The sequence below is a fragment of the Eurypyga helias genome, unplaced genomic scaffold, assembly GCF_000690775.1.
Source record: "Eurypyga helias isolate BGI_N326 unplaced genomic scaffold, ASM69077v1 scaffold46596, whole genome shotgun sequence".
Taxonomy (NCBI): Eukaryota; Metazoa; Chordata; class Aves; order Eurypygiformes; family Eurypygidae; genus Eurypyga; species Eurypyga helias.
The window spans coordinates 1,637-29,496 of record NW_010255591.1 but is presented as its reverse complement, the minus strand read 5'-3'; the positions used below and the strand labels follow the sequence as shown (position 1 = coordinate 29,496).

The 27,860-nt window shown below is 43.7% G+C and overlaps 1 protein-coding gene across 1 annotated transcript in view; it reads right to left on the bottom strand.

Moving 5' to 3' along the window:
• The window catches only part of VAT1L (vesicle amine transport 1-like), a gene marked incomplete at its 5' end in the record, with an annotated part of 41,374 nt that extends 17,370 nt beyond the window's left edge, over nucleotides 1-24,004 (bottom strand). Inside the window, 6 exons of the mRNA XM_010153364.1 lie at nucleotides 5,114-5,308; nucleotides 7,001-7,056; nucleotides 8,103-8,206; nucleotides 9,471-9,613; nucleotides 20,182-20,397; nucleotides 23,875-24,004. Coding sequence (XP_010151666.1) covers nucleotides 5,114-5,308; nucleotides 7,001-7,056; nucleotides 8,103-8,206; nucleotides 9,471-9,613; nucleotides 20,182-20,397; nucleotides 23,875-24,004 — 844 coding nt within the window. The remainder of the gene's footprint in view (nucleotides 1-5,113; nucleotides 5,309-7,000; nucleotides 7,057-8,102; nucleotides 8,207-9,470; nucleotides 9,614-20,181; nucleotides 20,398-23,874) is intronic.
• Between the last annotated feature and the right edge of the window lie 3,856 nt (nucleotides 24,005-27,860).

The window sequence follows — 27,860 nt, the reverse complement described above, 5'->3', positions numbered from 1 at the left end:
AGCATATACCACCAAACCTATTTGGAGCTGTAATTAATATTTACTTTAGGTAAGCATCTTGGGAAACCTTCTTTGCAAAGTCTTTATTAAAACTCATGCATGGGTCAATTTTAATTTATCTAGAACTTGTGTTCATTACATTTAACGTTAGTGAGGTGAAAGTCAAGAGAAACAGCTCTTCCCTTACTCTTCCCAAAATGTGACAGATATATTGGCCCATAACTGTGTATAATTTGGTAGTGAACACAGAAGAAAGCTACCCGAAATTGCTCAGGCTTTGCTTCTCAGTCGGCTTTCCCCACATCTCTATTTTGAAACCTGTTACATCAGTAAGACACAGCTCCTTGCATTTTTGTAAGCTTTGATACCTGCATGAAGCTCGTATTTAGCGTGTTGTTAGAGCTGTTTGTACGCAGAGATACAAGGATGATGTACAGCCAAAACGTTTACATGTACTTTGAACTGCAGATGTTTATTTCATACAGTGAAAGGAACAGACTCTCAGGTGCAGGAAGAACAAAGAGCTCTGTGACAGTATCACAGGGCAGTATGCACACAGAGCTAATGCCTGTAAATCAGGAAAGCAGTTCATGAACAACTGCCAAGGAAGTACCACCAGAGAACAGTCACGGTACAAAGACAAGCACCCGGCACTGTAGTGCTGGAGGGGCAATCGTAGAAAAGGGAACAGCCATACGTTCAGGGGAGATTTCCCAGAACGAGTCACATTTCCTGCTTTCTGCAATATAATACTGCAAGGTAAATTGTTTTTTGCTTATGGAAGAATGATTCTGTTCTGTGTTTCACGGTGGGTTTTGACTTGGGTTAGAAACGAACTTCCACTTTCACCTTGTTACTCTAGGTGATTTTGCATACCTTGGAGAACAAGTAAGGTTCTAAATGCTACACAAGTCAAGTGACTTCTAAAAAAGGTGTCGTTTGTTCGGCTGAACAATCTGTTGTCATCGAGCAGAAAACAGAAAAACCTGCATATGCCATTATTGTACTATCATTAAAAATAATAGACATGAGATGGTATTTAGCATCACAACAAGGTACCAGCCCGATCTGGGTATCGGAATGCCCTCTTACTATGCTGAGAGTAACTAACGGGTCCATTTTCTCTACGTCTTACTGTAGTGATATATGAAAGGCTTTTTGCCCTGAAGAGAAGGTCAGTGAAAGGCATGAACAGTTTTTTTGATGAAATTAAAGTCTCTGCTTTAAGGGGTTTGCTGTTATTATTCTGCTATCATGGGATTGAGACTGCCCGTCCCCCTGCCCTGAACAATGTTGATATCGTGGATATCTAAAAGCATGCACCGAGACGGTAATTTGTATGAGGGGCTGAGTTTAGGGGAAAAACAATAGGTTTACAGTACCTGAACCTCTGAAGCCACAGATCAGAGCTAAACACAGGCATACTGTGATGCCTTGCCCCTCCTCCTCCCCCAGACATACTATGAGTTCTGTATGGATAGCGTTCCTTTGCCCAGTTCTCCTCACTGGCCTGCAGCTTGGAAAAGGCTGTGATACTGGATGCAAGGTTTCTACTGTCTTCCTTTGCATGCTAACAACACTGAAAGCTAATGCAGAGAACAAAGCATGTGAGAACAGCAAGACAGGAGAAAAGGTCTCTTAGAGGAAATTATCGGATCAGCGAGTACTCTGTAATGTTATTATGAGGGATCAGGTGCTCTGCACTCCTTTCAGGGTTAGGTCCTTAAACGCAGCTTGATCTTTCTTAGCAATTCTCACCTATATAAAAACTGTATTTACAGCTAGACTTTCAAGAGTATGTAGCAACTCTTTTCCACAGGTTTCAGTACCTTCATCATTCTTGCTGGCCCTGAGGCAGTACAGGTCTTTGATACCATTATTGCTATATAACAGCGCACTCCTTCAGCTCATTTGAGAGATAAGAATGCAATGAGTCCTTGGGTACACAACAGACCTGTAGTTAGGATGTTTTTTCATCATCTCACTGGTCATCCACCTGGACCAGGACAGCCCAGATCTGAAAACTGTGACATACTGAGAGTACTTTTAGAAACAGGTTGTCTAGTGTGAGGGAAAGGGGCTTACAGGTATTGTGAGGACATGGACATATCCTGCACTGTCACTTTCCTGAGCAGCAGTTCACCTGCAAGAACTCCTGAGTTGTCTTACATGCTATCCGTGCTACTTTTAACTCCTGTAAATCACCGAAGAAGGTGCAGAAAACTTCCATCTCAATCACCCGTTCTACCCTGAGTCTGTATTTTCTTTTGCAGTTATAAAAAGCTGAAGAAAACAGAATTTTAACAGAAGAGTAAAACGTGTACATTTTTATTCAACACACTGAATTTGTCGAGAACCTTGTTTTCATCCTGCTTAATAATCTAGAATCGTCTAATGTGTAAAGCCAATTCACAGGCCCTCAGGAGAATGCTAATGCACAAATGCACACTACAAATCAATCAGAATGAAGAAGAGTGACTAACTGCAAATTAAGGATTAGATAAGCAGTTACTAACAAAGAAAAAAAACCACAAAGCTTAACAAATATTCACAGAATACAAATCTGTTTCAAACTCCCCTATTTGTAATGAAACACAATCTTACCAGAAAATCAGCATTTTACTACAGAACAGTATTTTAAGCATGCACCATCTACAAATTATCTCATCTTCTAAACACATAAACAAATAGCTGCACAATAGCAAGGCATCTCAACAGCAGCGAATTTACTGTATGACTTCACTCATCTCACGAAGAATTCCCGTTAGACTTCCATTTTAAAGCACCTAGGGTTTTGTTATTGTCTCCCTTAGTTAAATCTTTCTTGCATTAACATCGTAAGATGGTTTTAGTGGCGTCCTTGAGAAAAGACTTGACTCCACTTGGATTTATGAATGTAAACTGGAGATAAAAATCACCCTTCCCAAGCCAACACCAGCAGACAACACAGCAGTACAAACAGTTTTGCTTCTCAGCAGTAGTTGATAGTCCAGATCCTGATCTCCCTTGTGTCAGCAATAACCAGGTGCCCTGAAGAAAACGAGGTCACTTCTAAGCTTCCACCCAGAATAAATTCTGTCCCACTCTCTCCTCAGTCAATTGGTAAATCCATTTAAGCAGAATTACTGAGGAGACAGGGCAATCCTCATCCTAAAACAAAGGCCAGTGAAACTACAAGTCCTTCTACTGACCTCCATGGCCTTTGGATGAGGCGCTAAACCAGAGAAATCGGAACACCAGAAGGGGTTTTATCCTAGTCAGAACGGTCTCACTGACACTGAGAGAAACCTCCATTGTTCAGCGGGAATAGTATCAAGCTAAGTCTGTCTAATAATTGCTGAGCACTGCTGTCTTGAATATTGTTCGACGCGCGACAGCACTGAACAATATTTACAATGTGACAGACAAATGGGAATCTAGCAACTCTCTAAACCCCGTACTACTGCCACTTGAAACACTATAAATGCAAAATCTCACTGCAATTGCAAAAGTCTCTAATCAGTATATTCTTTTAAATTCAAACAGTGTGCTCCTGCAGAAAGCATTAAGAAATAAATACTGCTCAAGGAACCATACCAGGCTTTTGGAATAAGGACCCCCTCCCCGCCCAGTTCAGCAACACCTATTAAAACAGGCACAAACCCCTTCTCTGGCTGTTCTCACAAGCACTAGTACATAAAGCCCTCGATTTTGGGGTACCATGCAAGGAAGGGCTCCTGTAGCCAGCAGCCGTAAGTAGCGAAGGGGAATACCACTGCAGATACAACTCATTGTCTCAGAAGACTGCCAAGATGCTTTTCAGCTTGGACACACAGATGGCTATCGCAACTGCTACAGGACTGAAGAGCTAAGTGTTTGTACTGATTACAGTTCTGGAAGAAAAGCAGGTGCCTTCCCTGTTGGCTTTACAGCACCTGGAGGAAGCTGGGGATATGCCTTTCATATACAGAGATCAAAACTTTTACATGTGATGGCACATTCACGTATTTGAGATTGAACATTTGGTGACCTGTGGTTAAGACTCTTCTGAGACTTCTCCATGAGACATTTTCATTTTGAATGTCACTTATTGGATTCAAGCTAATCTCTATGACAGAATTACCAGTCAGAGGACACACGGATTCTTCCACGAGTTTTCTACGGAAGAGTATCACCCTCTTCAAAAACTATTCAACCACCCATTTTCAAATGCCAGGCAGGGAGGCCACCTTTCCATCACTCTCCAGTTAAGCATACTTATTCTCAGCATTCCTACGGGTCAGGAAGTTTCCTCAGGAAACATCAGTGGTAAAAATCAGTCATATTGGTCCGGTCTCTAACGAAGATTACTGAGAACAGTCAAATGAACATGGATGTTAGGAGAAAGATCAGGCTTACTTGACAGGAAATGAAAAGCAATCAAATGTCAATCTCTGAAGGAGGGAGATGGCAGAGCTGTGGAGGTAAAAAAGGAAACTTCCCACGAAAGATCAAGAATACACACCAACCTTCCTTCAGACTGGCTCCATTCAGTCCACAGCTGTGACACATTCTTCTGTGTCTCATAGTAACTTGAGAGTCAGCCCCAAGTTATTTTTATACCCCCAAACGGTGATGCCCTGAATGAGTAACACTTCAGAAATACATCGATTAGGGACACCTCCGGTGCGGCTTCATCCCTGAAGACAGTAGCCAGACGTCTGCCTTGCAGATTCCCAGATAGCGCACGGGAAGCGAGCAGGCGTGATAAATGAGCTGGAGCCTCTTAGACTGTGCTTTTTAACAGATGTATTTACACACTCCGCAACCTAACGGTGGGGTGGTGCTTGCTACTGCCAAACGTTAGATGAAATATTATCAAACAGAAGCCTCCCAACAAATTCCCATCATGCTGACTATTAAAATCAGCCTGCTATGTGTCATTTTTCATGTTATGTTCTCAATCAAGATTTTTTAAGCTACTGTTAACTGTTTTAATCATCCTTTTCTTACTCATCAATACATGAAAAGTATGTATTTATGTGAACAACGAAACAGCAGAATGCCTACAGAAAACATATTTAAATCAAACTTTACATCTAAAAGTGCAAATATTTCAGAAATTTCAAAATGGGGAAAGACATTTTTTTCCTACCTCTTCCAAAGCCCATAAGGAATCAACCACAGGCTTGATCTTCTTAATGTTATATAGATTTATGAGTTTGTCCACCACACTCTTGATCAGGCCACTTCGATTCTGTTTGAAAAGTAGGTTCAACAGGGAAAATCCAGCAATGACTTTGTTCTCCTCATACAACTTGATGGGATTCACTTTCTCAACCTGCCACCACTGGAAAGCAATAAGGAGCAGCAGAGTTAGAAAAGCACCTTCCAAGGAACGTACAGGCAAGTTCACAGGAAAACTGGGCAGGCGTGACACACCCCACATCTGTCAGATGTGAGGCGACAGCCACGAGAAGCAGCAAGGATTTCATTTAAGGAGAGGCCAAAGGAGCATGCGCTGACTGACGTGTGGAAATAATCCTGTGCTGCCCGAGATTAGGGTGTGAGAAGGACAGGGAACATACCTAGGTTTAGGACATGGGTCTAGAAGTAAGGAATCTGGACCTCCCTTCTTACTCCTGCTTTGCTATCTCAAGAGGCCATGCAAGCTTCCCAGATGTTCTCAAGCAACTCCCGACTACTACTCTTCCTTCCAAACCAAGGAAGCCATGCCCTGCTCATCAGCTTCCCTTCACTTTTCACCCATTATGATGTTTGGAATATTTGAGCAATCCACAGAGTATCTAATGAAATTATTTAATCTCATTTAGCCCTAGAGCATCCTTGAGACTGAGACCCCAATGCTTAGCAAGTTTTATTTGAAGGGGCCATTTTTAAATTAAAATTTTCGTATAATTTTGATGAGTTATTTTTACAGTATAATCACAGAAAGAAACTACTTACACTTTTATGTGAAATTTTATGTACTGTTTTTTAATAATTCAATTTATTCCTATTTATTCACTCAGTAAATAAGAGTACTATGTGAAAAACATTTCAGTTGAAATAGATTTTGTTGGGCCAACCTACCCTACAGATCACACGCATCTGGATATGTTTATGTTGACAGTGAGAAGGCTGCAGAGCAAAGATTATCTTCTTTAGCTCACAAGCGCATGACAATAACAAAGATCGTGCCACTACAGCCATTAAGAAAATGTAGGAGGCACGGAATAGCTTCTTGCTACAGTCTTTGATTTATCTTGTTTTCAACTACAGAGAGACTTTGGAAGCTAATTTCTCCTGGGAAGGAGTTATTGCTGAAAGCTGTAAACGAGCTCATGGCAGAAAGATTGTACGATACATCTTCAGTCAAGACTTCTCCCTCTGTTTTTCTTATCTGAAGAAATCACTTTCACTCCTTGTTAACTTATTTCTCACTAGCAGTTTCTTTGATATATTTGTCCCTGTTTCAAGCTCTAGGATTTCTGAGCAGATTTCTGTTGTTATTGTAAACTGAAGAAAAAAATTAACATTCAAATTTTGGATCTGTTGACACCATCATTTAGGAAACAAATGCAACAGCATCATCTCTGATGTCACTTGAACATGGAGAAGAGAAAAATGCATTTCTGTATGCCCCATCTTCAGAGATTCATCTCCTTTAGTGTGTCCTTCAGTTCACTGCACTGTCCTGACAGTGTTTTCAGACATGTCGAACCTACACGGTACAGTTATCCCTATCCATGGATATGATATTCTGCTGTAAGTAAATAAATAATGCAGTCTAAACTTAGCTTTGCAGATGTTTGTCTGATAGCTAACAATGCAACTGTGCTCTGCACACAGATCCAACTCCTGTCTAGCTGCCGTATCAGAAGAAAACATGTCAGACCACACTGCAGTCAGGAAAAGGCTCTCTTTAGCAACATCAGAAGTAACAACTCAGCAGAGAGAAATGAGAATGATGAAGATGAAAATGCTACAGGAAAGACCGAAGGTAGAGAGGAGAGCAGAAACACAGCACAGGGACACTTACTGATTTTGCAAAACTGAAGAAGCTTTTTGTCTCCCCAGTAACCATGTTAGACGAACCTGTAACAGATGACACACAACTACTGCATGCTGACAAGCAGACCGTTTAGATGCAAACGCATTTCCATGATTCATATTTAAGAAAAAGAACATAATTCCCCAGGTTTAAAAGGGATTAGTCGACATCCTTATGCCTTGGGAATAAATAACAAACAGGCAAAGGTGACTGAGCACTGCGAGTTCATAGGCATTCTGAGATGGCAAAAACAATCTGTCAAATCCTCCAAAGCCAGGAACAGGGTAAGTGCCACTGGGCATCTGGACACCAAAACTCTTCCATAGCTCTCCCCTCCTCTGCAGCACAATGCCACCTGTCTCTGACACAGGAGTATTTAGCAGCCATCGCCACACACGTGCCCTTTCTCTCTTATCTCCGAGCAATACATGTCGTTACTGCCCTCCTGCCAGCGAGATGAAAGCCCCAGGAGGCAGGTATGCTTACCCGTGATGCCACTGCACCTTCCACTGCGATACACATGCATCCTTCATTTCAAAAATGTAGCAACCCCTTGAGCTGTCCTCCTACAGAAGTTTGGCCTGCTTATCAACACACAGTGTGGCAACCTGGCAGAACCGCAGGAGACATGCTTACTCGGCACACGGAGCAGTCCGCGTACGTGAACGGAGATTTGTGCGCAGAAGCAGCTGCTTGAACTCCTCAAAGCCCCGTTAAACAAGGGCAGCATTCTTTCTGAAATCTTCCCCCCAGCTTCCCTCCCACGAGAACCATACCACAGTTGCCTTGGCCAGACTGATTCCTACGGTGAGCAGAATGAGACATCCAAGCTTTCTCCTACACTTCTGTATCACCCAATAATGTGTAACAGTCTGAAACCTATGTTCACTTTTGGATTCTAAGAGGTTTTTTGTATTACCTATTGCTTCTCAGTAATTTAGTCCATGCTCAGCTCCACTGAAGTCTTTGATTAGAAATGGCCAAACTGAGAAATTACAACACAGCAGCCTCCAGCTCTGTACTAGTGGTATGGGAGATTTTACAGCAAAGCTTTCGTTTTGAAACACGTACCTGGCTTTTTTTTACTCACCATATAAAATGTAAGTCCCAAGCGGTTTGAGAAGACTGAGGCCCTTCCCAGTATTTTCTCCACAGAGACAGTCCAAAACAATATCTACTCCTTCTGTCGAGATTCTAAAAAGCAAGCAGGAAATCTCACTCTGCAATAGGATCCACAGGACTGGTCAGCCAGCACGATACAGGCTGAGCGTTAACTTCATGCGAACGTTTTCCAGGTACCTTAGAAAGGACTCTAAGGCTGATGCTTTGACTACATGAAAACCTTCTCCTCATCAAAAGGGAATTCAAACTCATTCAGTGCTGGAATCAGAGTTTGTTGGGCTAGGCAACACAAGCCTTTCAGGCTACAAGAGTGGGAAACCATCTTCTTCCCCCTTTTGAAGGGCTTTCAGTAAAATTCTATTATCAAATAACAGGTCATAGATATAAAGCTCTTTTTGAGTGAATGCAAATATCAGAGAACATTTGGGGGGCGGAAGGGGAAAAAATCAATAAATGTCAGAGAAAAAGGACATTTTTCTTATTCACGTTTTTTTTTTCGTGAATGCAAATATCAGAGAACATTTGGGGGGGCGGAAGGGGAAAAATCAATAAATGTCAGAGAAAAAGGACATTTTTCTTATTCATGGGGTTTTTTTTCCTGAATTCATAAGGAAACAGATCATTTTATCCTAGTTCTCAGATGAAACAGTGTCCTTGTAAAGTTATTTAAAGTCTTCCATTTCACACTTTGCTGACATCTAGTTGATAAAAAGTTACAATCAAGCCTAAAGTTTTGCCACCTGTATCAACATCAACATCTAAAACCAGTGAGTCGAACTGGAAAACGAAAGTATTTGAAAGCATGTAAACAGAAACACACATGAAGACTTCAAACAGCAACAAGATGATTCTAATCTGAACGCAAACAAAATCTAAGGATCTGGAATTAAACCAGGAGTCATGTGCTCTGATATCAATCCCTGGCAGAAGATAAAAACCCACCACACAGATGGAAGCACAGCAGAGAACTCCAAAACCTGGATAACTTACAGATCCACTACAGATGTCTTACTCAGTGCAGTGAGCTACTACCTACACAGATAACAGCAAAGTACATCCTTCTGGTAAATCCTTAGTTCTTTGTCACTTTATTTACTTTGCTTGCAACAGATGTCCGAGGATGAACATGGACTAATAAAGCTTATGTTGCTTATAGAGAAATAGGGAGATGCTTGCTATCTTGTCCCTTGCAGTGGACAGACAGAATATCTGGAATAAACTACAGTTCCCAATCTCTCAAAGGCAATCTTTTCCCATAAATACAATCAGCCATAGTGCCTTTCACACTACTTTTCCAAATACTACACAACCCTTACTATGGAAAACAGAAGGTTACCTTTTTACTTCTTGAACGTAGTCTGCGTTTCTGTCAAACAGGTGAGTTACTGAGTCTTTGATGGCTTCATGTTTGAAAGATGAAGCTGTTCCAAAAACAGTAACATTGGGAATAGTTGAACAGAGCTGAGCAACAGCTTGACCCTGCAAACACATCATTACGTTAGTTCACGGATGTGGAAATTGTTTGACAGACTTGGCAGATGCCTATTCACTCATGACACAGCAAAATCCAAGACCAAACATGTACGAGGATGTCCCAAACTAATTTTTTGCCAGTGCAATGCAGTGCAGCCACAGGAAAAAAAAAAAATACACTTCAACCAAAAGGATATTCGTAAGACAAAGCAACTGCAAGGATAAAAGTAATTTAACGTACCAAAATTGCATTGAAAGTGGTGTTCTTGATCTTTTAACAAAGGCAGTGTAATTTACGGGAAGTGGCATTAATTTACAAGGAACAAGAGCGATTACTCAAAGAGAGCTAGAGAAGCAGTTCTCATTTGCTGCTTGCATCCTAGGCGCGTTTCTCACAGAGCCCCTCGAGTAGCGTCAGCAGTCCGTTTGGCACCTCGTGCCTCAGAACAGCGCGGCATCCAGATCCCCTCTGCTCATGGGGAAGGCCTTGCAGCACCCCGTCCCAGACAAGATTTCTGGCAGGAAACGTAAAAGCACTTGGCTCCTCTGGTGCTCAGACAGAGCTTTTACGTTCAGGTTTTTGCCATCCTAGTACAGAAGGCCTAGTGCAGTCAGCCCCAGGACAGGATATAGCCGACCATTCCGAAGTGATTGCCTTTTCTTATGGTTCCAGTGGGAGACAGCAAGTTGGGGTAACAAATACTGCACAGTAAAGCAAATCTGGTGTACCTCTTACCATTAACTGCTACAGATTATTCAACACGCAGGAATAGCCTTGAGTCCCACTAACAGGTCTGCTTAGGCCAGTGCACCAACCTCAAAACTGACCGAGAGCAGAGGGGATAAAATGACCTAGAGCATGTTTAGGAAAACTCAACAATTCCCGCATTCAAATGTCTGTACTTGGAGTTTCCAGCTTCAGGCCCCTGAAGGCTTTAACTTCTCTAGGTTTTAACCTCTAATGTCATGAGGCAGAGAGAAGGGAAGAACTGCGTAATGCTGAGCCATCTGGATTTCCAAAAAGATCCTAACAGGTCATCTTTTTACAATCCGAGGGTTTGTTTTAACACACTAACAACTAAATGGAAGACAGACACTTGGTAGCCACATCCTGCCTCCTGTTGGAACAACAGTATTCCACTGGAGCTCGCACAGCTACACAGACATGCCCTGAAGCAAGAACCCGCACTGTCATTCTAAAAATAATGTCTGATGGAATTCAGCAGGTTCTTACTTATATTTACAGCCAAAAGACCGCCATTTGTAAACAGTATGCACGACCAGTAAAACCATCCAAGGATAAACACATTTCTGTTCATTCCAACCAGAAACGCTGGTTATTAGTATGTAAATATCAGTAACCAGTGCTTGGGTTTTATTTACAGGAGAATAATCAGATAACCCTGCATACCCTGGGGGTCTTGGCATCCTCCCGGACAATGCTGAACATAATTGCTAGTGACAATCTGAGCTGAACATGGCAAGAGAGGACACTATTGCTGTTTATATATGGTGGCATCCAGGAGTTTCAGACTGGTTTCCTACTGGATTAATCGGTAAACAGCTACAGAGCAAGGCACAGCTTACGTGATCCTTTGGACAGGTCAGAATAGACACAGAGCAGGAGAAGGGATGGACACAGAGCAGAGAGCAGGAGAAGGGATGCATTCTCATTCCTACCGTGGAGCTGAGAAATGGAGCAGCACAGCAAATTGAACCCCCTGTCCAACAGCTCAGAGAAACACAGCAGGACCCAGGTAGGAATGCTGATTCTTAGCACGATAATCTAATACCAAGCATCAGTGACCCTTTCTTTTTAAGGTCACCCACCATTTTCCTGGGTTGGAACCCCTAATCTCTTAGAAATCATAGGAAAATCCATTCCTGGGGGGCCTCATCTCACAGGATGTTATGTCTTCTGGGAGCAGAAAAGGTTTCACTCTGATCATACTTCACTTCTCTGTTACAACCACCTTGTTCCAAAGCCCAGGTTTTAGCCTCCATAAACATGGTAACATAAAATTACAAGAAGAATCAATCTGGATTTTGTATCTCTCCTTTTCTTAGTAATTCTCACTAGCAATCCTCTTCTCTCACTCTGTCTCCCAGAAAACCATCCTCCCCAGTGATGCAGCCGTGTCAGTAGTTTACACCATATGCTAGTTGAGTGAAATTCTGACATTATTGATCTGTTCTCTAATTAGTTTTCTGCATTTTCAATCTAACCTGGGGAGACGAGGGATAATGAGTATATCTGGAATCAAACACACTGAATCTTTAAAAGGTCAAATATTAGAGTAGAAAACATGTTGATTTTTATCTTGCAGAAGACAGTTTAACATTTAACAACCTGACAGGCAGATGAACAGCAGAAATGCTCAAAAACCTCAGGATGTGCAGAAGCTATTTCCTCCTGACTCAAACTCGTTAGTAACCCCTCGCTCCCCCCATAGAGATAAGCTTATCTAAAATCCCAGATCAGAATACTTGCCAGCTTTCTGCGGATATTTAAAGCCTAAAACTGACTCATATGACCAGTACTTTCATAGTTGGATGAACATCACTGGAGTATTTTCAGGCAATTCCACAAAACATTCTACAGCTTTCTGGCCATCTTCACTTGGTGTCGGCTCTTACTTATTTCTGTGCAAAGTATTCTTAGTATTCGTACCGCAGAAATCTTGGAATAAAGGCTGGGAGCAGACTTTTCCTCCCCAGAACAGGAGAATTGACCTCAACCATTTCACTGATTTCTGGGGAATTCCACTAAGCTCCAAACAGCACCGTGGCTATGCAAGTCACTCTTAAATCTCTTCTCTAATCCCTTGAGTCATCTGGCTACCTCTGGATTAGCAGGAGCGGTTAAAGGGCTGTATTTTCTGATTCCAGCGTGAGGCCCCAAGGTTCAGAATGGCCGTAGCTCCCAAAGGAGGAACACACAGAGGGCTTTGCAGCTGGAAGGAAGAACCCCCTCCTCCCAGGGCTGAGGAGGGACAGGCACAGCGTCCATGCTGGATCCTAGCCCATTGCACACTTTTACCGGGAAGCATCATGGGGGCAATGAGCCCTGTCCTGTCTTTGGGAATCCAAAGCCATTCACCCCCTAAAAACTGCTTTGATGCAGACAGAGACAAGAGTTTTCTGTCTCCTCCCTGCCCAGACAAAAGCGCATCATCTGCGCCGGAGCCTTCACTGTGGAGACCACATGGACATAGAAGCAGGCACCGTGATATCAGAAAATGGTGTACGGACCCTAAAACCTCACAAGGGTGTCTGATTAGGTAGACATGATTGGAAAAATGAAAATAAAACTCTTCACACATCTAGTTTTTCTCATATGATGCAAATTTCTACATGTAAGTACAGACTAGATTCAAGCTTTCTGGACGTGGGAAAACTAATAAGTGGCAAAAAATAATTCTCATTTGGACAACTAATTTTACTTTTAATAGGATTTAGCAGCCTTTGAAAAAACTGATATATTGCTTCACTGAAGGGATAGAAATCATTACAAAATATTCTCTTAAAGTGGAATTAATCTCCTTTAAAACATATATATTTTATATGCTACTTATCATGCAGAACTCCACACGCCGAGTCCTCGGACAAATTAATAAATTGGATTAAAGCATTCTGTGGAAATGAAGCTTGTCTCCTAATACTGGATTTGGCATTGGAGTTTTGTGTCTCTTTAGCTTCAAAGCCTGTATGATGGATTCCTTTTCCAGGTCTCTTGTCAGTTTGTAAAACCAGTACGCTGCACCTAATCTGCACATACGATTATTACAGAATGTGTTATAAATGGATATGCTTATAGCGTCTCGGATCCAGTAGAGAGACTGGGATTTCTTTACATTCCTTCGCTTTAAAACCCGACTTTAAACCCACAGGATAGGAAACCTCTCATACCAACATAATCACATAAAAGAAAAGTAGATTTTGGGGAAGTAAAACTGAAATAGACTGTTTGGTGCTTTTAAGCAATTTCAAAATTAAAAAAAGTCATTAAAAGTCATATATAAAGCATGAATAGCAGAAAACTTACTAATCTAATTAGCTGATTGGTACTTATTAATTTCACAGGATGAAATATAAATAAGGTGTGTAAGTTAGTGGAATTCCAGAAGGGTCTCACCTGCTGGCACAAGCCAGAGCTCAGTCAGACGGGCAAGCTGTGCACGGAGTTACAGCACTTGGAGATCAGTGCGCTTTCAAGAAAGCATCTTTTTTGCTATTTTGTAAACTGAGCCCAGCGTTACAGCATGAGAACAAACCATCTGAAAGATACCACCCTCCAAAACTACACCCATTAGAGCCTATAGTATCAGCAAGAAATTATCATTTCTATGATATTTTTGCAGCTTAGAGGTGCTACAGTATTTTTAAAAAATCATTCAGACTCAGTCTTGCACAGGAAACCTGTCTGGAACCGAACGTGAGGAGAACCCACATTTACAAAAGGCTTCAATGCCACAGAGCCATACCCAGACCTGGCACACCATACCCACACAGCAAAAACCCTGCAAGAGAAGGCATCTACCGCTCTCCTGGCGTCAAGGAAGACTTTTCTCTGGTGTTAGGGGAAGTCACATACACAACACTATCTCTTGAAGGTGCTGTTTTTCAATTACAGCTGAGTAATTGGAAACCACACACTGCAGAGTGAAATGATTCCTGAACAAGCGTAGGGCAGCATCTGCTACACTTGGAGCACCATGAATAAGCTCTGGAGTAGAAGGAGAAAGACTCACCATGAGATCATGATCTCTTACCCCAAAATCTCTTATTCTGTGCAACAACTCACAAGGGTGTGCTTTTTCCTACCCGCTTGCAAAACCACGCAGCTGAGGTGCATCCAACACTCAGGGCTGATTCTCCATCTGGTACAAACCCTCTTCAGCCCAGCGGGGCTGTGACAACACACCCAGCCCAGACCCTCACCCAGGGGATACAAACTCTGTCCGAACTGGCAGGCTCAGCAGGGGACTTGGGGACAGGACACATCCTCAGAGATGTGAGAGGAAGGAGAAAGGCCCGCAGAGACTGCAGCCTGCTTTGGTCAGGGACATTGATTCTGGGCACGGCTCCAGGCCTCTGTGCACGATTAACAGGTTACACTCTGAGGCAGTGTCTGGAAAGGGACTCGGGCATGGCACTGGGAGTCTCCTGAGCTGCCGAGGGAGCACATCCATTGCTTCAGAGGCTCTCAGCTGCACAGGGCAGCTCAGCAGCCAGATACCCTGTCCGGCTTTCAGTGAGATGGCTCAGGTACTTCAGGCAGCACAGACTCAGTACAGAGCTCTGCGTGAGCTGATTTATTCCCCTCCTTGGCTGCTGGAGATGAAATAAGAGGAAAGCACGTGGGGTGTATTCATCAAATGCAGAATGGCTATGAACTGCTAATATGAAAATCGCAAGTGGAGCCCTGGGAGGTATCCAGGAAAGATGTCGGCAAAGTGGGAAGTATTCATGCCACGGTACAGTATGCAGGCCAGGAGCGTCAGAAAAGCTGAGTAAATTCTAATTATTCCCATTCAAGGAGGACTGACTCCAACACAAGAGTGCTGTTTAATGTGCTCCTACCTCCCAGGTGCAGACAGACCTACATTCAGTTACCCACACAATGTTTAAAAGGACCATGGATGCTGTGAGACCTATTTTAAAAGGCTCTGGCTTTCCTATCGGCTTACTGCCACTTTGCTGCCAACCAGCTCAGAGCCCGGGAAACGCACACGTATCTGCCCAGAGGTGTGTCTGCAGGATGACCAAGGAAACAGCCACCTGACCTCACCAAAAAGGGGTATGAACAAACCAACCTTCTCTCAGCCTGAAAAATACGGGTCGAGGAAAGATTTGATTCCGAGCTGGTTCTAGCCCTAAGCACATGTACATCCTGCCAAAGAGATCTGAAAGAAGTGCCCCAAGAGGAAAAAAGAGCTAATTTTAATTGATGGGCTATACCAGCAGGACAAAGATACATTAACTGGCCACAAATAAAGGCCAGTTTAGAAATTGTGAAAGATTTGTCACTGAGCAAGACAGAGCAGAGAGAACTGAGGGGATAAACACATAGGGGTTTTTTTTAAGAAGAAATTTGATAATTCTCTTGGAAGGGTTGCTATATGCTGCCTGTGATAGCGGGTGACTAGATTTACTCAGGAGTGCCAGTTCTTTGTCAGATGAAATATCACCACTTCAGTGATTCAGTTTGGAACACATCCTTAAATATTTGCAATTTATGCAGGGAAGACACAATAAAAAAAGAGGGTTCCTGCCAAGCAGCAACCAATCCTGCCAGGATGACCTAAATCTGCTGCCAAGTCAGATTTACCCTTCAAATTCAAACGTGAGAGCTGCATCTGTAACTTCCTCTGCTGCTGAGCCTGAAAGAGGAGGTCAGAGCAGCTTCAGGACAGCAATCGATGGTCCTGCATGAAAGGCAGCTTAATTTTAGCATCTGTAGGATTGAAATGCTGCAGAACTGGCTAACAGTTCAGCCTTCCGTCTGAGGGGTGAAGTGATGAAACTGAAGCATTCACACCACCTTGGTTAATGACCAAAGTTTTGTGCTCTAAATATTCAGAACAGGAAGTACATAAACAGCAAACAAATAAGTAGGTGGGCATAATGACTGTCTCTCACAAATCTAAACCCCTGAAAGAATTAATTTCCCTGGCAGATATCACAGAGAGACCAGATTGATTACCACTAGAAGAGAAGAGCTCAAGTTTTTTTTGCTTTGGGTTTGGTTTTTCTTTTTTTTTTTTTTAATACAACAGTCCTGTATTTATACTAATGCAACTAACCCAGGATACAGTTTACATTAATAACTTTAAGAGCAAGTTTACAATCTCACACAAGCCCGTGCTGTGACTTGCACTGAATGCACTGACTTCAACAGCCTTCACTGTAAAGCACTAATTGCTTCCTACAGCAGATCAGTCCCAGCTGGGTGCACACTGATGCTCTGTTTGCTTCACTTGAAAAAAGAGACGTGGGAGTGTATCTGTGAAAGGAGCTACTCTACCATTGTCTTACAGTCGTTTCAAACACCAATTACAGCATTTGACAGTTTAGAGAGGCCAACGTGTCCCACAGTAAGTCACAGGGTCTTGCAAACTCTTATTTTTGAGCATTAATTTCTATGTATGGATAAATAGGAAGTTTCTCAAGTCCAGTGCTAGCCGACTTTATTTTAGCAATCAGTTCAGAAGACATGAACATTTCCATAGCTTTAAGCATTTAAACTCTATTTGTACTACACATTTACATCTTTGGTTAACTATCAAACTTCCCCTACTCAATACAACAGCATAAGCAGAAGTGTCAAGTGTCCTGTAAGCAGGGGCCTGGACGAGAGCATATGGCACCCTTGTTCTGGTTAGATCTCGGTCAGCAGCAGCTCGAGCAGTGATTAACAGATGCTTTGCAAGTCTTCATTTCTCACGGAGGTCTGATTGCATCACACAATGCGACTGTGAGCCTGTACCACACCTTCATAGGCAGCTCCTAAAATTTCTCCAGCCTGCTTCAGCACCCAGGCCAGGAGCTGAGTCAGTCTCCCCTGACCACCCCTATCTCGAGGGGAGAAAAACTAGAGAGACAGGAAAACCGACCCAACCCCCAGAGCAGCCCCCTTTCCAAACAGCCAAGCCCAACAACCTGGCCCTAGGAAAGCAAATACAACTTCTCCTTTCAAATGCCCGTTCTAAGCACTGCAGCAAGCCCTCCCCTTCAGAGGAGGCTACAACATACCGATCGTGTCAGAAGCAGAGTTTGAGTGTCCCCCCAGTTCCTGGCTAGAGACAGGGTGCTTCCCGCAGTGAGCCACCTTTCCTACCATGAATGGGGAAGATCTCACAGTACCTGGCCCACCCAGCTGAGCGGGCAGCACGGAGGGTACTCACTTGGTGTGTGGAACAGGATTCAAGTCTCTAACAGACAGGGAGGTGAGACTTTTTCCAAGATAAATTACCTTGGAACACCTCCTTTTTCTCTACATCATCCTCTGACATCCCCTGGAACTCCTGGAAATCAGTAAGCTGGCTTGTCTAAAGCACCCTGTCCAACAGCAAAGGGTAACATCACACACTAGCCACAGCCCAGGCACTGATGGGGGACAACTGCTAAGGTACCTCACTACCAAACCCATCCATAAACAAAAGTAAGGCCACATAAACAAACTGAGGCAATACCTAAGTAAAGGGTCTAGAGACTTTTCCCTGATTCCATTTACTGAAAAAGCTGCAGGATCCTCCCAGAGGAGACTGGGGAGCCAGAACAAAGAAAAACATCTTTGAAGCAACTAGTTCTTTTTCATGAACTGCCTGAAGCAGCTAAAATAATGATCTTGCATAATGAGAAAGGAACAATCCCAAACCGCCAGCCCCACAGGGAGCCTATTGTCTCACTGAAGTATGCTGGAATTTCTGTGACATTTAGAAACAAACTGGACAGGTTTCCCACTTGCTGAAAGTGGGAATGGGCCTTCCATCTGTTAAAGCAACAGCACAAACCTCTTCCCACAGAGGCTGCAGTGCCAGGCTTCTGTTTCATTAACTAGGAAATTTGTGAGAGCGATGTGTCCGACTGAGGCCGTTAAACTTTTCAAAGGATTAGCAAACTGATTATTAGAGTGGTTTAAAGGGCAATACAGCCCTCTCTGAAACCTTTATGTCTACTTAGCAGGCAGGAAAAAATTCCATGTATCTCCAGAGTCATATTTTACCTGCAAGACCTACCAAGCAATGGGAAAAGTCTTTCCAATTCTAGCTACACGTGCTCTTCCCTTACACAGAACAGGGGGCTGCATGAGCCATTTTTCCCACTTCAGCATGCTGCCTTGCAGGCCAGCCAGCCCCATCTCCCTCTCACAGTCCCCCTGAAGCACTCTCAGACCTGCATCCGTTACTGGCCACCGTGGCTGTCCTCCTGCATCTCTGCTCTGTCCCTGGGAAACTGTTTGATTTAACTGCTCTGCCGGTGATGGATCTGGTTTCTCCCTGTTCTCCTGGCAGCCACCTAGGCCCCGTCCTCCCTGTAGCTGCTCTCAGAGGATCCACCAGCAGCCCCGGCACAGGACCAGCGGCAAACGCTCCTCACGGGAACAGCCCGGTGCAGAGGCTGGACACGAGTGAAGAAGACTACGTCAGAGTTGGCAGAGCATTAACTGCTTTGGGAAAGGATGAAGCTGTAACAGAGGTGAGGGATGTTGGGAAAAGGAAGAGAGAAAGAACACCAGGATTGCTTTCGGGTGTTTTGGTGATTCTCAGCCTGGGTCTGTACAGCGTCAGCCAGGCAAAGCGCCTTACAGCCCAAGCTGAGCCTGCGATGCCAGCAGAGCAGAGTGCCCCCCTGAATGCACGGCCTCACGGTGCTTTCACAGCCCTAAATTCCACATGAAAAGATTAATATTGAAGAACAATAAAGTCAGCCACAACGCTCTAAGTTGTGCTGTGCTGAAGCATAATACGATTATAAATTCCATTCATTTACAGAGTATTCCAAGAGGACCATTTACTGCAAGTAGGATTATTGTTAGCTAAAAATGCTTTGTACAGGGAACTCATGAATTTATTCCTTTGATTACAGCTTTCTTTTATATGAGAACCTGAAAAAAGGTCTAAGGGCACAGAATTAGGGACAAGGCGTTTGGGGCTGCCCGCCAGACTTTCGTAGACAAGAGAATATTAATTCAACATAAATGAGGCGTAACAGGAAAACCGAAGAGCTACTCCAATTCTCGGGTCATAAAATCTGTCCTAAAATCGGGTCATAAAATCTGTTCCATCTAAATGGAAAAGGACTACAAAATTTCAAATGCAAACAAACTCCCCGGACACTATTGTAGTATTTTGCATGAGCTTAAATATTTTCTAAAGGACAGAGAGTTTTCCTAAAAGACAGTTCAAGGAACTGGTAACACCAAGTGCCAACTTTTTATGTCGCTGTGTGGCCTGGTATTCCACCAAACTCATCCTATTGTTGCTTTGCCCGTGCAACTCGCCTCCTTACTTACAATCAAAACTATGACATGCAGCAGGCACCAGTAACTCAAATTCAGCAATTGCACCTTTCCCCCAGGGTTGGTACGATAATGCTTTTCACTGCTCCCAATCCCTCTACAAAGGGGGGAAAAAGTCTCACGGAGCAAGCATCACACACACTTGCACACGGCATTTGCGGGAGTTTTCCAAGAGGGCCGTGTACTGCAGGGAGGATTACAGTCACCGACAAATACCTTGTGCAGGGAGCTGATTTATTTCTTCCTTCCACGACACCACTTGCATAGAGAAATACAAGGCACCTAAGTTGAGGAATGCTATGTTTGGGCCAATACTTGCTCCCTGATCTCTGACAACAAATTAGGGGGTTTTGAGTAGAGTTTATTGTCAGAACGTTTTTATTTCACCAAAAGCTCCTGACAACCATTCACCTCAGCGTTTTGGTGGGAAAACAGATGTGGTTCCTCCCACTGCAGTCCGTCGCATAGGGAAGTCTGATCTCAAACCGCAGTCGAGCTGCACCAGACTACTTCTGTTACCTGACGACAAGAAAGTAAAGTTCCAACTTACCACCCCACCTCCTGCCGAGTGAACCAGCACGGACATGCCTTCCCTTAGGTTAGCGACTTCGAAGAGCATCATGTAGGCAGTTACAAAGTTCATGGGAAACGCAGCAGCTTCAGAAAAACTCATGTCATCTGGGACCTTGTAGACAAACTCTGCTGGGGTACACACTACTTCGGCCCAGGCATTGTAGTTCACAAAAGCCATGACTCTGTCTCCAATCTACGAGCAGGGAAGAAAACAGCATTAAGGATACAGCTGCGGTTGAGGCTGTGGAGAGCAACTTGTAAGACCTGCAACTCCGCCTGTTCAAGCTGTGGGTCACTGACTGACTGTGAAGACGGTGCTCCCCATCTTTGCCAAAATAGCAATTAGGCTGCTCAGCTTTCAGCCCTTAACAGTTTCTAATCGTATTTATTTTAAAACTTGAATTTAACAAACGTATCCAAAGCCACCTCTTGTTGCTACTCTGCTTCTCTGATGCCTTCCATCAGCACTCATACAGATCTCCTTTTCCTAGCAGAGCTCCTAAGGAACAAAACGGGCTGTAAATGATGAAAACAGCATTCTTACTAATAACCAGGAAATCTGCCTACAGAAAAAAGAAGAAAAAAGGAAAAAATAATATAATGATACTGGTGAGGTGTACAAAATTACACCTAGCATAATTTTCACTTTGCTTTCTCAGTCTTCACACCAATTTAGAGCTACTTTTCCTCTCTGCAGACTGGGAGGGGGAGGCCTTGTACTCTGGTAGATAAAGCACATGAAAGGGTTGGGAAACCACTCATTTGGAAGATAACACCACCTGTATCCACTCTCTATTTTTATTACCTTAATAACTGATTCTACCAATACATTTCCACGATTGTCACTTCTACAGCCATGTGTCAGAGAGCAATTTGATCCCACAACTGAAATAAGCCACCTTAAACATCAAAAATATACCTCTGGATTCTGGGGCACTACTAATCCTACAAAGTGAATTTGACAGGATTTAAAGGAGCAATGAAACATGCTCTTTGAATGCAACATTTCTCTACTCGACTTCTTTGGAAAATATACAGTAGTGAAAGGGTATTTCACTACAGAGAAATAAAGATTTTATGTTAACATTAGACAGTCAGGTGCTCCCAGGAACCTTTCAGAGGTCCAGGCACATCAATTCACACACTTGTGTAATGGCCTTCATTGCAACTTCAGGTTTTTAACATGAAGACAGTGACTCCCCACAGATGGGCACGAATAATAACAAGGCAACTGGAGCTCTGGGGCTTCTGCAGGGGTGCAGCCAGACTTGAAGGCAACGCTCACATAGAAGCAGAAACTGGGATACTAGGGAGAGCCACTGTGAGCAAACGTTTGGCCAGGATGTATTAAAACCTTCACAGCCACGACCCTTACAAACTCTCGGTGATGGCTTGTGCCCAGCAGCCCCTACGCATCTTTTACCCCGTCTCAGACCTCTGCCCTTCTGTAAGACACCAACAGACTCAGCACCCTTAACCATGAACGGAGCTCTCCAATGGCGCCACAGCGTAAGAAACAAGGCAGGACAGCAGCAAGCCTCAGGGCTTCATGGTTTAACTCAAACTAACAGAAACTGTCCCTCTAAAACACCTTTGCTTACCTGCCTGACATTCTCTCTCTTACATCCTACTAACACCCAGTAAAGCTTTAGAACTCTTGGACTATTTCAACGGTATCCCACAGCAATAGAGCAAAGCACGACGCTTTTACCTTCCCGCAAACGTCTGCAGGACGATCACATTTTGGTCTCCCAAGTACCTGTCATCACTTTGGCTTTGGGATATTGCAGGTTTGCTAAAAGCTAAGGTACTGCTGACAGTTCTGAAAGGTTTGTCCCTCCTAGAATGAGGATGCTGAAAGAGAACTGTCATTCCAGTTTCACCGAAATGCTTCCTCCTTTTGAGAAACACACTCAGATTAACAATGCCTGACTGGTAACCACTCTGTGGTCCCCTTCTGCTGTTAGAGAAGCATCTAAAATCTAGTCTGCTAGGGTTAGTTAGTGCAGATGTTAATACATCCTATATCCTGGCACACAAAGTACACAGACAAGTCCCTCTCAGTGACTGCCAAGGGATTTCTTAGTAATAATAAACACTGTTTTATTACAAACACTATGCAGACCCTAGTCATCATGTCAGATTAGGCTGCAGCTCCTGAGGATCACCTCCACAACTACAGAGATCAGGCCTGATATATTTGAGCTCAGTAGAAATCAGTTTTTTCTTTTAATGGGAGAAGGAATAGGCATTTACACCATTATTCCATAAAAAATGCTTTGCTTCAATGTAGGATATGTTCTTACAGTGCTGCCAAGATGGACTGCCACTCGGTGCTGTCATTCGTCACACGGTAACGCAGTAACAGCAAACGAAGGCAGCAAGTGGCTGGCAGTCTCTCAGGTGTCCTGTCTCGGGCAGTACACACCCGGGGCCAGGAAGACACACCTGTCCAGAGCACGAAACCCCCATGACTTCCCTGTGACCTGAACGGGAAGAGATCTACGAAGGGAGAGAAGGTCTGAAGACGCCGGGTGCCAGCCATCCACATATTCTTCAGTGTGGAGCGTAACTAGAAACCACAGACACTAGAGCAGAACAACTGAAGCAACAGTTCAAACAGCAAAGTTGGTGTTTGTCACACGCAGCATTGGAAGCTTATGGCTTGCTTCAGGGCAGAGGTGGGGCAGGAAGGGGAAAGCAGAGAAATGTCCTAAGAAGAGCTCATCACTGAGGCCCCGCGAGAAACTAAATTTTCCATTATCTTTACTCAACTGAGAAATTTTACAGCTCCTGTAGAAGAGCAAAAACATTACCTTTAAATAAGAATATTTCAGGTAATTGCCTTCTTAAGATCAAGGTACAGTAAGAATTCAGAAAATGCAATTACTTGATGACATGATTGACTCAGCAAATAGCTAAGATAGAAAAATTTTGAAATAAAAACTGAGTTAATGCACGTTAATCCGAGATACTTAGGAAATAAAGTGCAAGATTGGAGGGAACATAGATGTTTAACATCATTAACGGAACAGGAGATAGGACAGAATGCTGTTTATATGTAATAAGAGATACTGAAGGGAACATAATGCCAAGCAGTTCTCAAAGCTTCATTATGTACATTCACTATTTGTCATTTGTCACCATTCTGTTAGGTGGAATAGATCCTTCTGCTGAGCATTCAGAATAAGTCACATACCCAGAAGTAGGGGCCCAGTTTATCTGTCTCATGGTTGTACGAAGCAATGCTTCTTGTAGATGGAGGTCTCGTTAACTCCAGATCAAAAGTGGGAACTAGGGTCAGCAGTGCGTGGACTTGGAGGAACGGAGCAACAATGACAGCAAACATGACCCAGAACAGGAACTGAACAAGTTAACTCCACTTCTTTTACTTTCTTAATACCCACCAGCCATGCTTGCCAGTTCCTACTTAGCCATCAGGATATGTACATGGCACGAGTGACGTTTTGGGAAGGATCTGAAGGAGATGACAGCGGTGGCTTTAGGAACTAATTCAAGAGGTTGAGAAGCAGCAAGGAAACACTGCCCTTTCAAATCTCAACAGGGTGCTGAAGGCTGCTGTCACTGGCAGAACAGAAGGGACCGGGGACAACATCCTCAGCGAACTGATTGTTGTTTAGTCTTGCTCTGCAAATAAGGAAAATATTACCTCAAATCCTTTCACGCTATCTCCAAGAGCCTCTACAATTCCAGAGCATTCAAACCCAGGAACAAGCGGTGTCTTAGGAGGGTTGTCGATATTCCCCTGTCGCACCATCAAATCAATGAAGTTCAAACCACTGTAAAACACAGGAAAAAAAAATAAAATCAAGACTATTAGTATAGATCAAAGCAGAAAAGGAAAACTTGACCCGAGTAATGAGAACGCTGGAAAACTTCAGGGCAGGTTTAAAAAGCTGGGCTCCACAGCGTAAGAGGGACCCAGCAGACATTCACAGCCTGACCTGACGCTGTGCTGCCCAGGCCTGGGGCAGGGGAGCACACACGCAAGGCACCCCCATCCGACAGCACCCCCAGGCTGACACGAGGGGAAAGGAGTCACATGTAGACACTCACAACGGCCATTTAACAGCCCCGTACAGTGAGGCATTATGATTTCTATGGCTGCAGTACTAGCTGGCAAGTAAACACAGCCCTATTTGAGAAGAAAAACCCAAACCTCACAAATTACAGATGTTTTGGGCCAAGAGCAACCTGATGCAACTGTCCTAACATCCGATACAACTCCAGGAATGAATCTGGTGCTCATGGCAGGCCAGAGTCCAAACCTGGACATGAACTTCAGTATCAGAGAAGCTCTTGCTTTAATGCTGGATCGCTTCTGTACAGTTTTGCAAAGGTTACTGAAGCCTGCAGCGCTCAGGGTTGCCGCACAGAAAAATATAGATCTTCCCCTGTAGCCTCAGCCTTGAAAAAAATATTGAAGCATCTCTGCTTTGTCTTTTATACGTTATTATTTTATTAAATGTAATTTGGTTGTTTTCTAGGCAGCCACCAAAAAAAAAAATCAACTAAGAGAGGTACTCTGCTTACCTACTGTGTGCATACACTGGCACAAACGCCATCACACAGTTAAAACTCCTAAACCTCCAATCGAGCTGAAGTTTGCTTCAGCATCAACCCGCTGTTCCAACGCACAGCCTGTATTCAACCATCAGCCGAAACTCCCCGACCCCAGGAAGCCACACACACAGCCAGTCGACTCACGCCTGCGAGACCAGCAACTGCTGGGCTACAGGAAATCACTGATGTGCACAAGTATTTGTAAGATGGAGCTTTAGTCAGACACTAATCAAGACAAACACCGAGTGGACAGACCCAACAAAAAGAGGGAGCAGACACACAGCATGAGCACAGAACCAGACAGCATTCACGGGATGTAGGTCACTGGGAAAGGAAATTCCACCAAATGTAAATACTTGTAATTGTGGTGGAGGGTTTAAGAGCAACCAGACAACACAACTTTTAGCTCTGTAAAAGCAAGACCATAGATTGTCACTCATGTTTTTCAAAACCAATCTAGTTTGGCAAACTCAGGGGTGGAAATTAAAATAAAAACAAACCAACCAACCCCAACATGCTCATAACATTAACCGTGTGGAAGGTTAGGAGGGGTTTGGCACAGCTGGGAGCTTTGTAATGATTTTGGAAAGGCCACTTCTCATCCAGTGGCTACAACCACATGGCCACTGTACTGTTAATAATGAGAGAAATCCCAATCACAAAACGCTTGCAAGGCAGGCATCGCCTGGGAAAAGCCAAAAGACACACGGTGGCAACCGCTGTCCGCGTACACTAACTGCAGCGATGATCTTGTGAGTAGGTCTTGCCACACGGCGAGCACTTTACAGAAAGTTAATGTTCTCTACACTCCTGCAAGAGAGGGCAGCTGCCGCGCGGAAACAGCATAGGAACACATACCTGGGCAAGCTAACGGGCAGCAACAAGCAGACGGATGGATACGGCAAAGACCATAGCTGCTCGGTGATGGCACGTGATTACATTAGCGCAGCTCTTTTCCAGAAACATCCATCCTTACGGAATAACTTGTCAGACCATTTTTCAAAGGGCACATACTCAGCTTTGCATCTAATGGGACAGTACTACCAATTCAGTTCTGCTCTAGATCCATTTCTGTCTTTACCCTCAGTAGAAGGCAGCAATATTAAACAGCATAGGGAGTTCACCTCTCTTACAATGAACTCACAATACAGGCATGATAAGGTAAAAAACCCACTATACAAGGCAGGCAATACCTAAGCCACATGCTCTTATTATTTTAATTACTACCCAGAACACAGAGTGTTGATCAGCATTTCTAATAATGTTGATCAGCATTTCTAATAATTTCTATTTGCTTTCCAGAGAGTTTCCTCTTCATTCACTTCATCTTTCATCTCCTGGATGGCCACGTGTTCTCACACCTCTGTCACTCTCATACATGCATTGGTTTCCATCCTTCTCCACCTTCAAATAAAGGTCAGAATTAAGTTGGTCTACTTTACCTGCCAAATCTGAACAAGCCTGACTGCTGGTTTCACCCATCAGGTTTGTTGGTGTCAATTTATATTATTTCTTCCCTTTGAATAACCTAGAGGGCCCAAGATGAACGGCCAGTTGAGTAGCTGCCCCCAAGACACCAACCTCACCAGGTCCTTCACTGGGACTCAACCTACAGCAGACCCAGGAAGAGGGAAGTCTGGCGGCACAGCATGTCACAAGAAAATACGCCTCGTGAAGAATGATGGTTTGAAAGAATAAGCCCAATTTGTTTCCTGTACCAGCACAAATCAGCACAACCTGTTCTGGTGTGCAGACAGAGAAAGGGACTCCTCACTTCACGGAGTCTCTAAATCTGACTTTCCATGTCTGCAACGCTCTGCCTTGACACCAACTTTGCGGGTCCTGAATATTATTTTCTATATGTGAGGTTTAGCTCTGCTGCATTTTTATTTTAAAGTGTGGGAAGTCCTGCGAACACAAAGCTGTATTGTAGACTTTTCACCCTCACACCAGCAACGGCCGACTTGTCCTCTTCGCTCTGTCCCATGTACTCGAGGATGCCCAACACCTTCACTGCAAAGTACCAGACCATGCAGACCATCCTCCGCGCTCTGCTTTGCAGAGATGCTGCTTCTGATCAGTCTTTCTTATTTCACTGTAAGACTTCACTTTAATTAATTACTGAAGTTAATGAAATACAACAGAGCAAATAAGTGGACCACTGGGTTTTACATTCTTAAAACCCTTCCTCTTACCCCGGCCAGCAAACTGCCTGACACTCTTAAAGAAGAAAGTGTAAAGGTTTAAAAGAGTCAGATCTCCTGCATTTTCATGCAAAACCACCCACAGTACATGAACCAGACTGCCTTTAAGAACACAACTGTTATACTGTCCGCTACTTTGTTCTACTGAGGATTTCTTCTATTTGCTGCCCGTTTTTTAGCATGCTGCTACCTCAGTCATGGGTCAGAAGGGTCACTTTGCCTCCTTCCTCATGACGCACATGTATAGCGGCACAAAAATTGTAACAGAGAAAAGGAGAATAAAGGGAGGTAATTACAGGACACCGTTCCTTATTCACACATCCCATCTGAAATACCGCTTCCGTTTGTTCTAGCTACTTGTCTCATCATTTAAACAACATGCGCACCAGCCTTCCGCAGACTGTAAATTACCATACAAATACAGCAATTTCAGCTGCTTCTTCATTACCAGCCCAAATTATTTCAGGAAATACGCAGAAGCTGTGACTCAGCTTGGACATCCATGGCTGCTCCGTTCCTTAGTCAGTGAATAAGGCTAGCACACAAGTCATCTCAGCTGACACATTTTCAATGGGATCACTGAGATTCCAGACCTTCAGAAGTTATTAATCTGGCTTAGTGCTGACAGCAGCGTCTCCTCCCTTTAGAGTACCACACTACAAAACGTACACATGTGATTTTGAGCAAGCTGGTCTAGGGGAAGGTCCCTGTCCAGGGCGGGGAGTGGAACCAGAAGGCACTTAAGGTCTTTTCCAACTCAAACCATTCCATGATTCTGTGATTTAACTGGTGTGCACATAGGACTGATCCGGTTTCATCCCCCAGTGAATGCAGAGAACACACAGAACTCGCACTTTTTACTGGTATA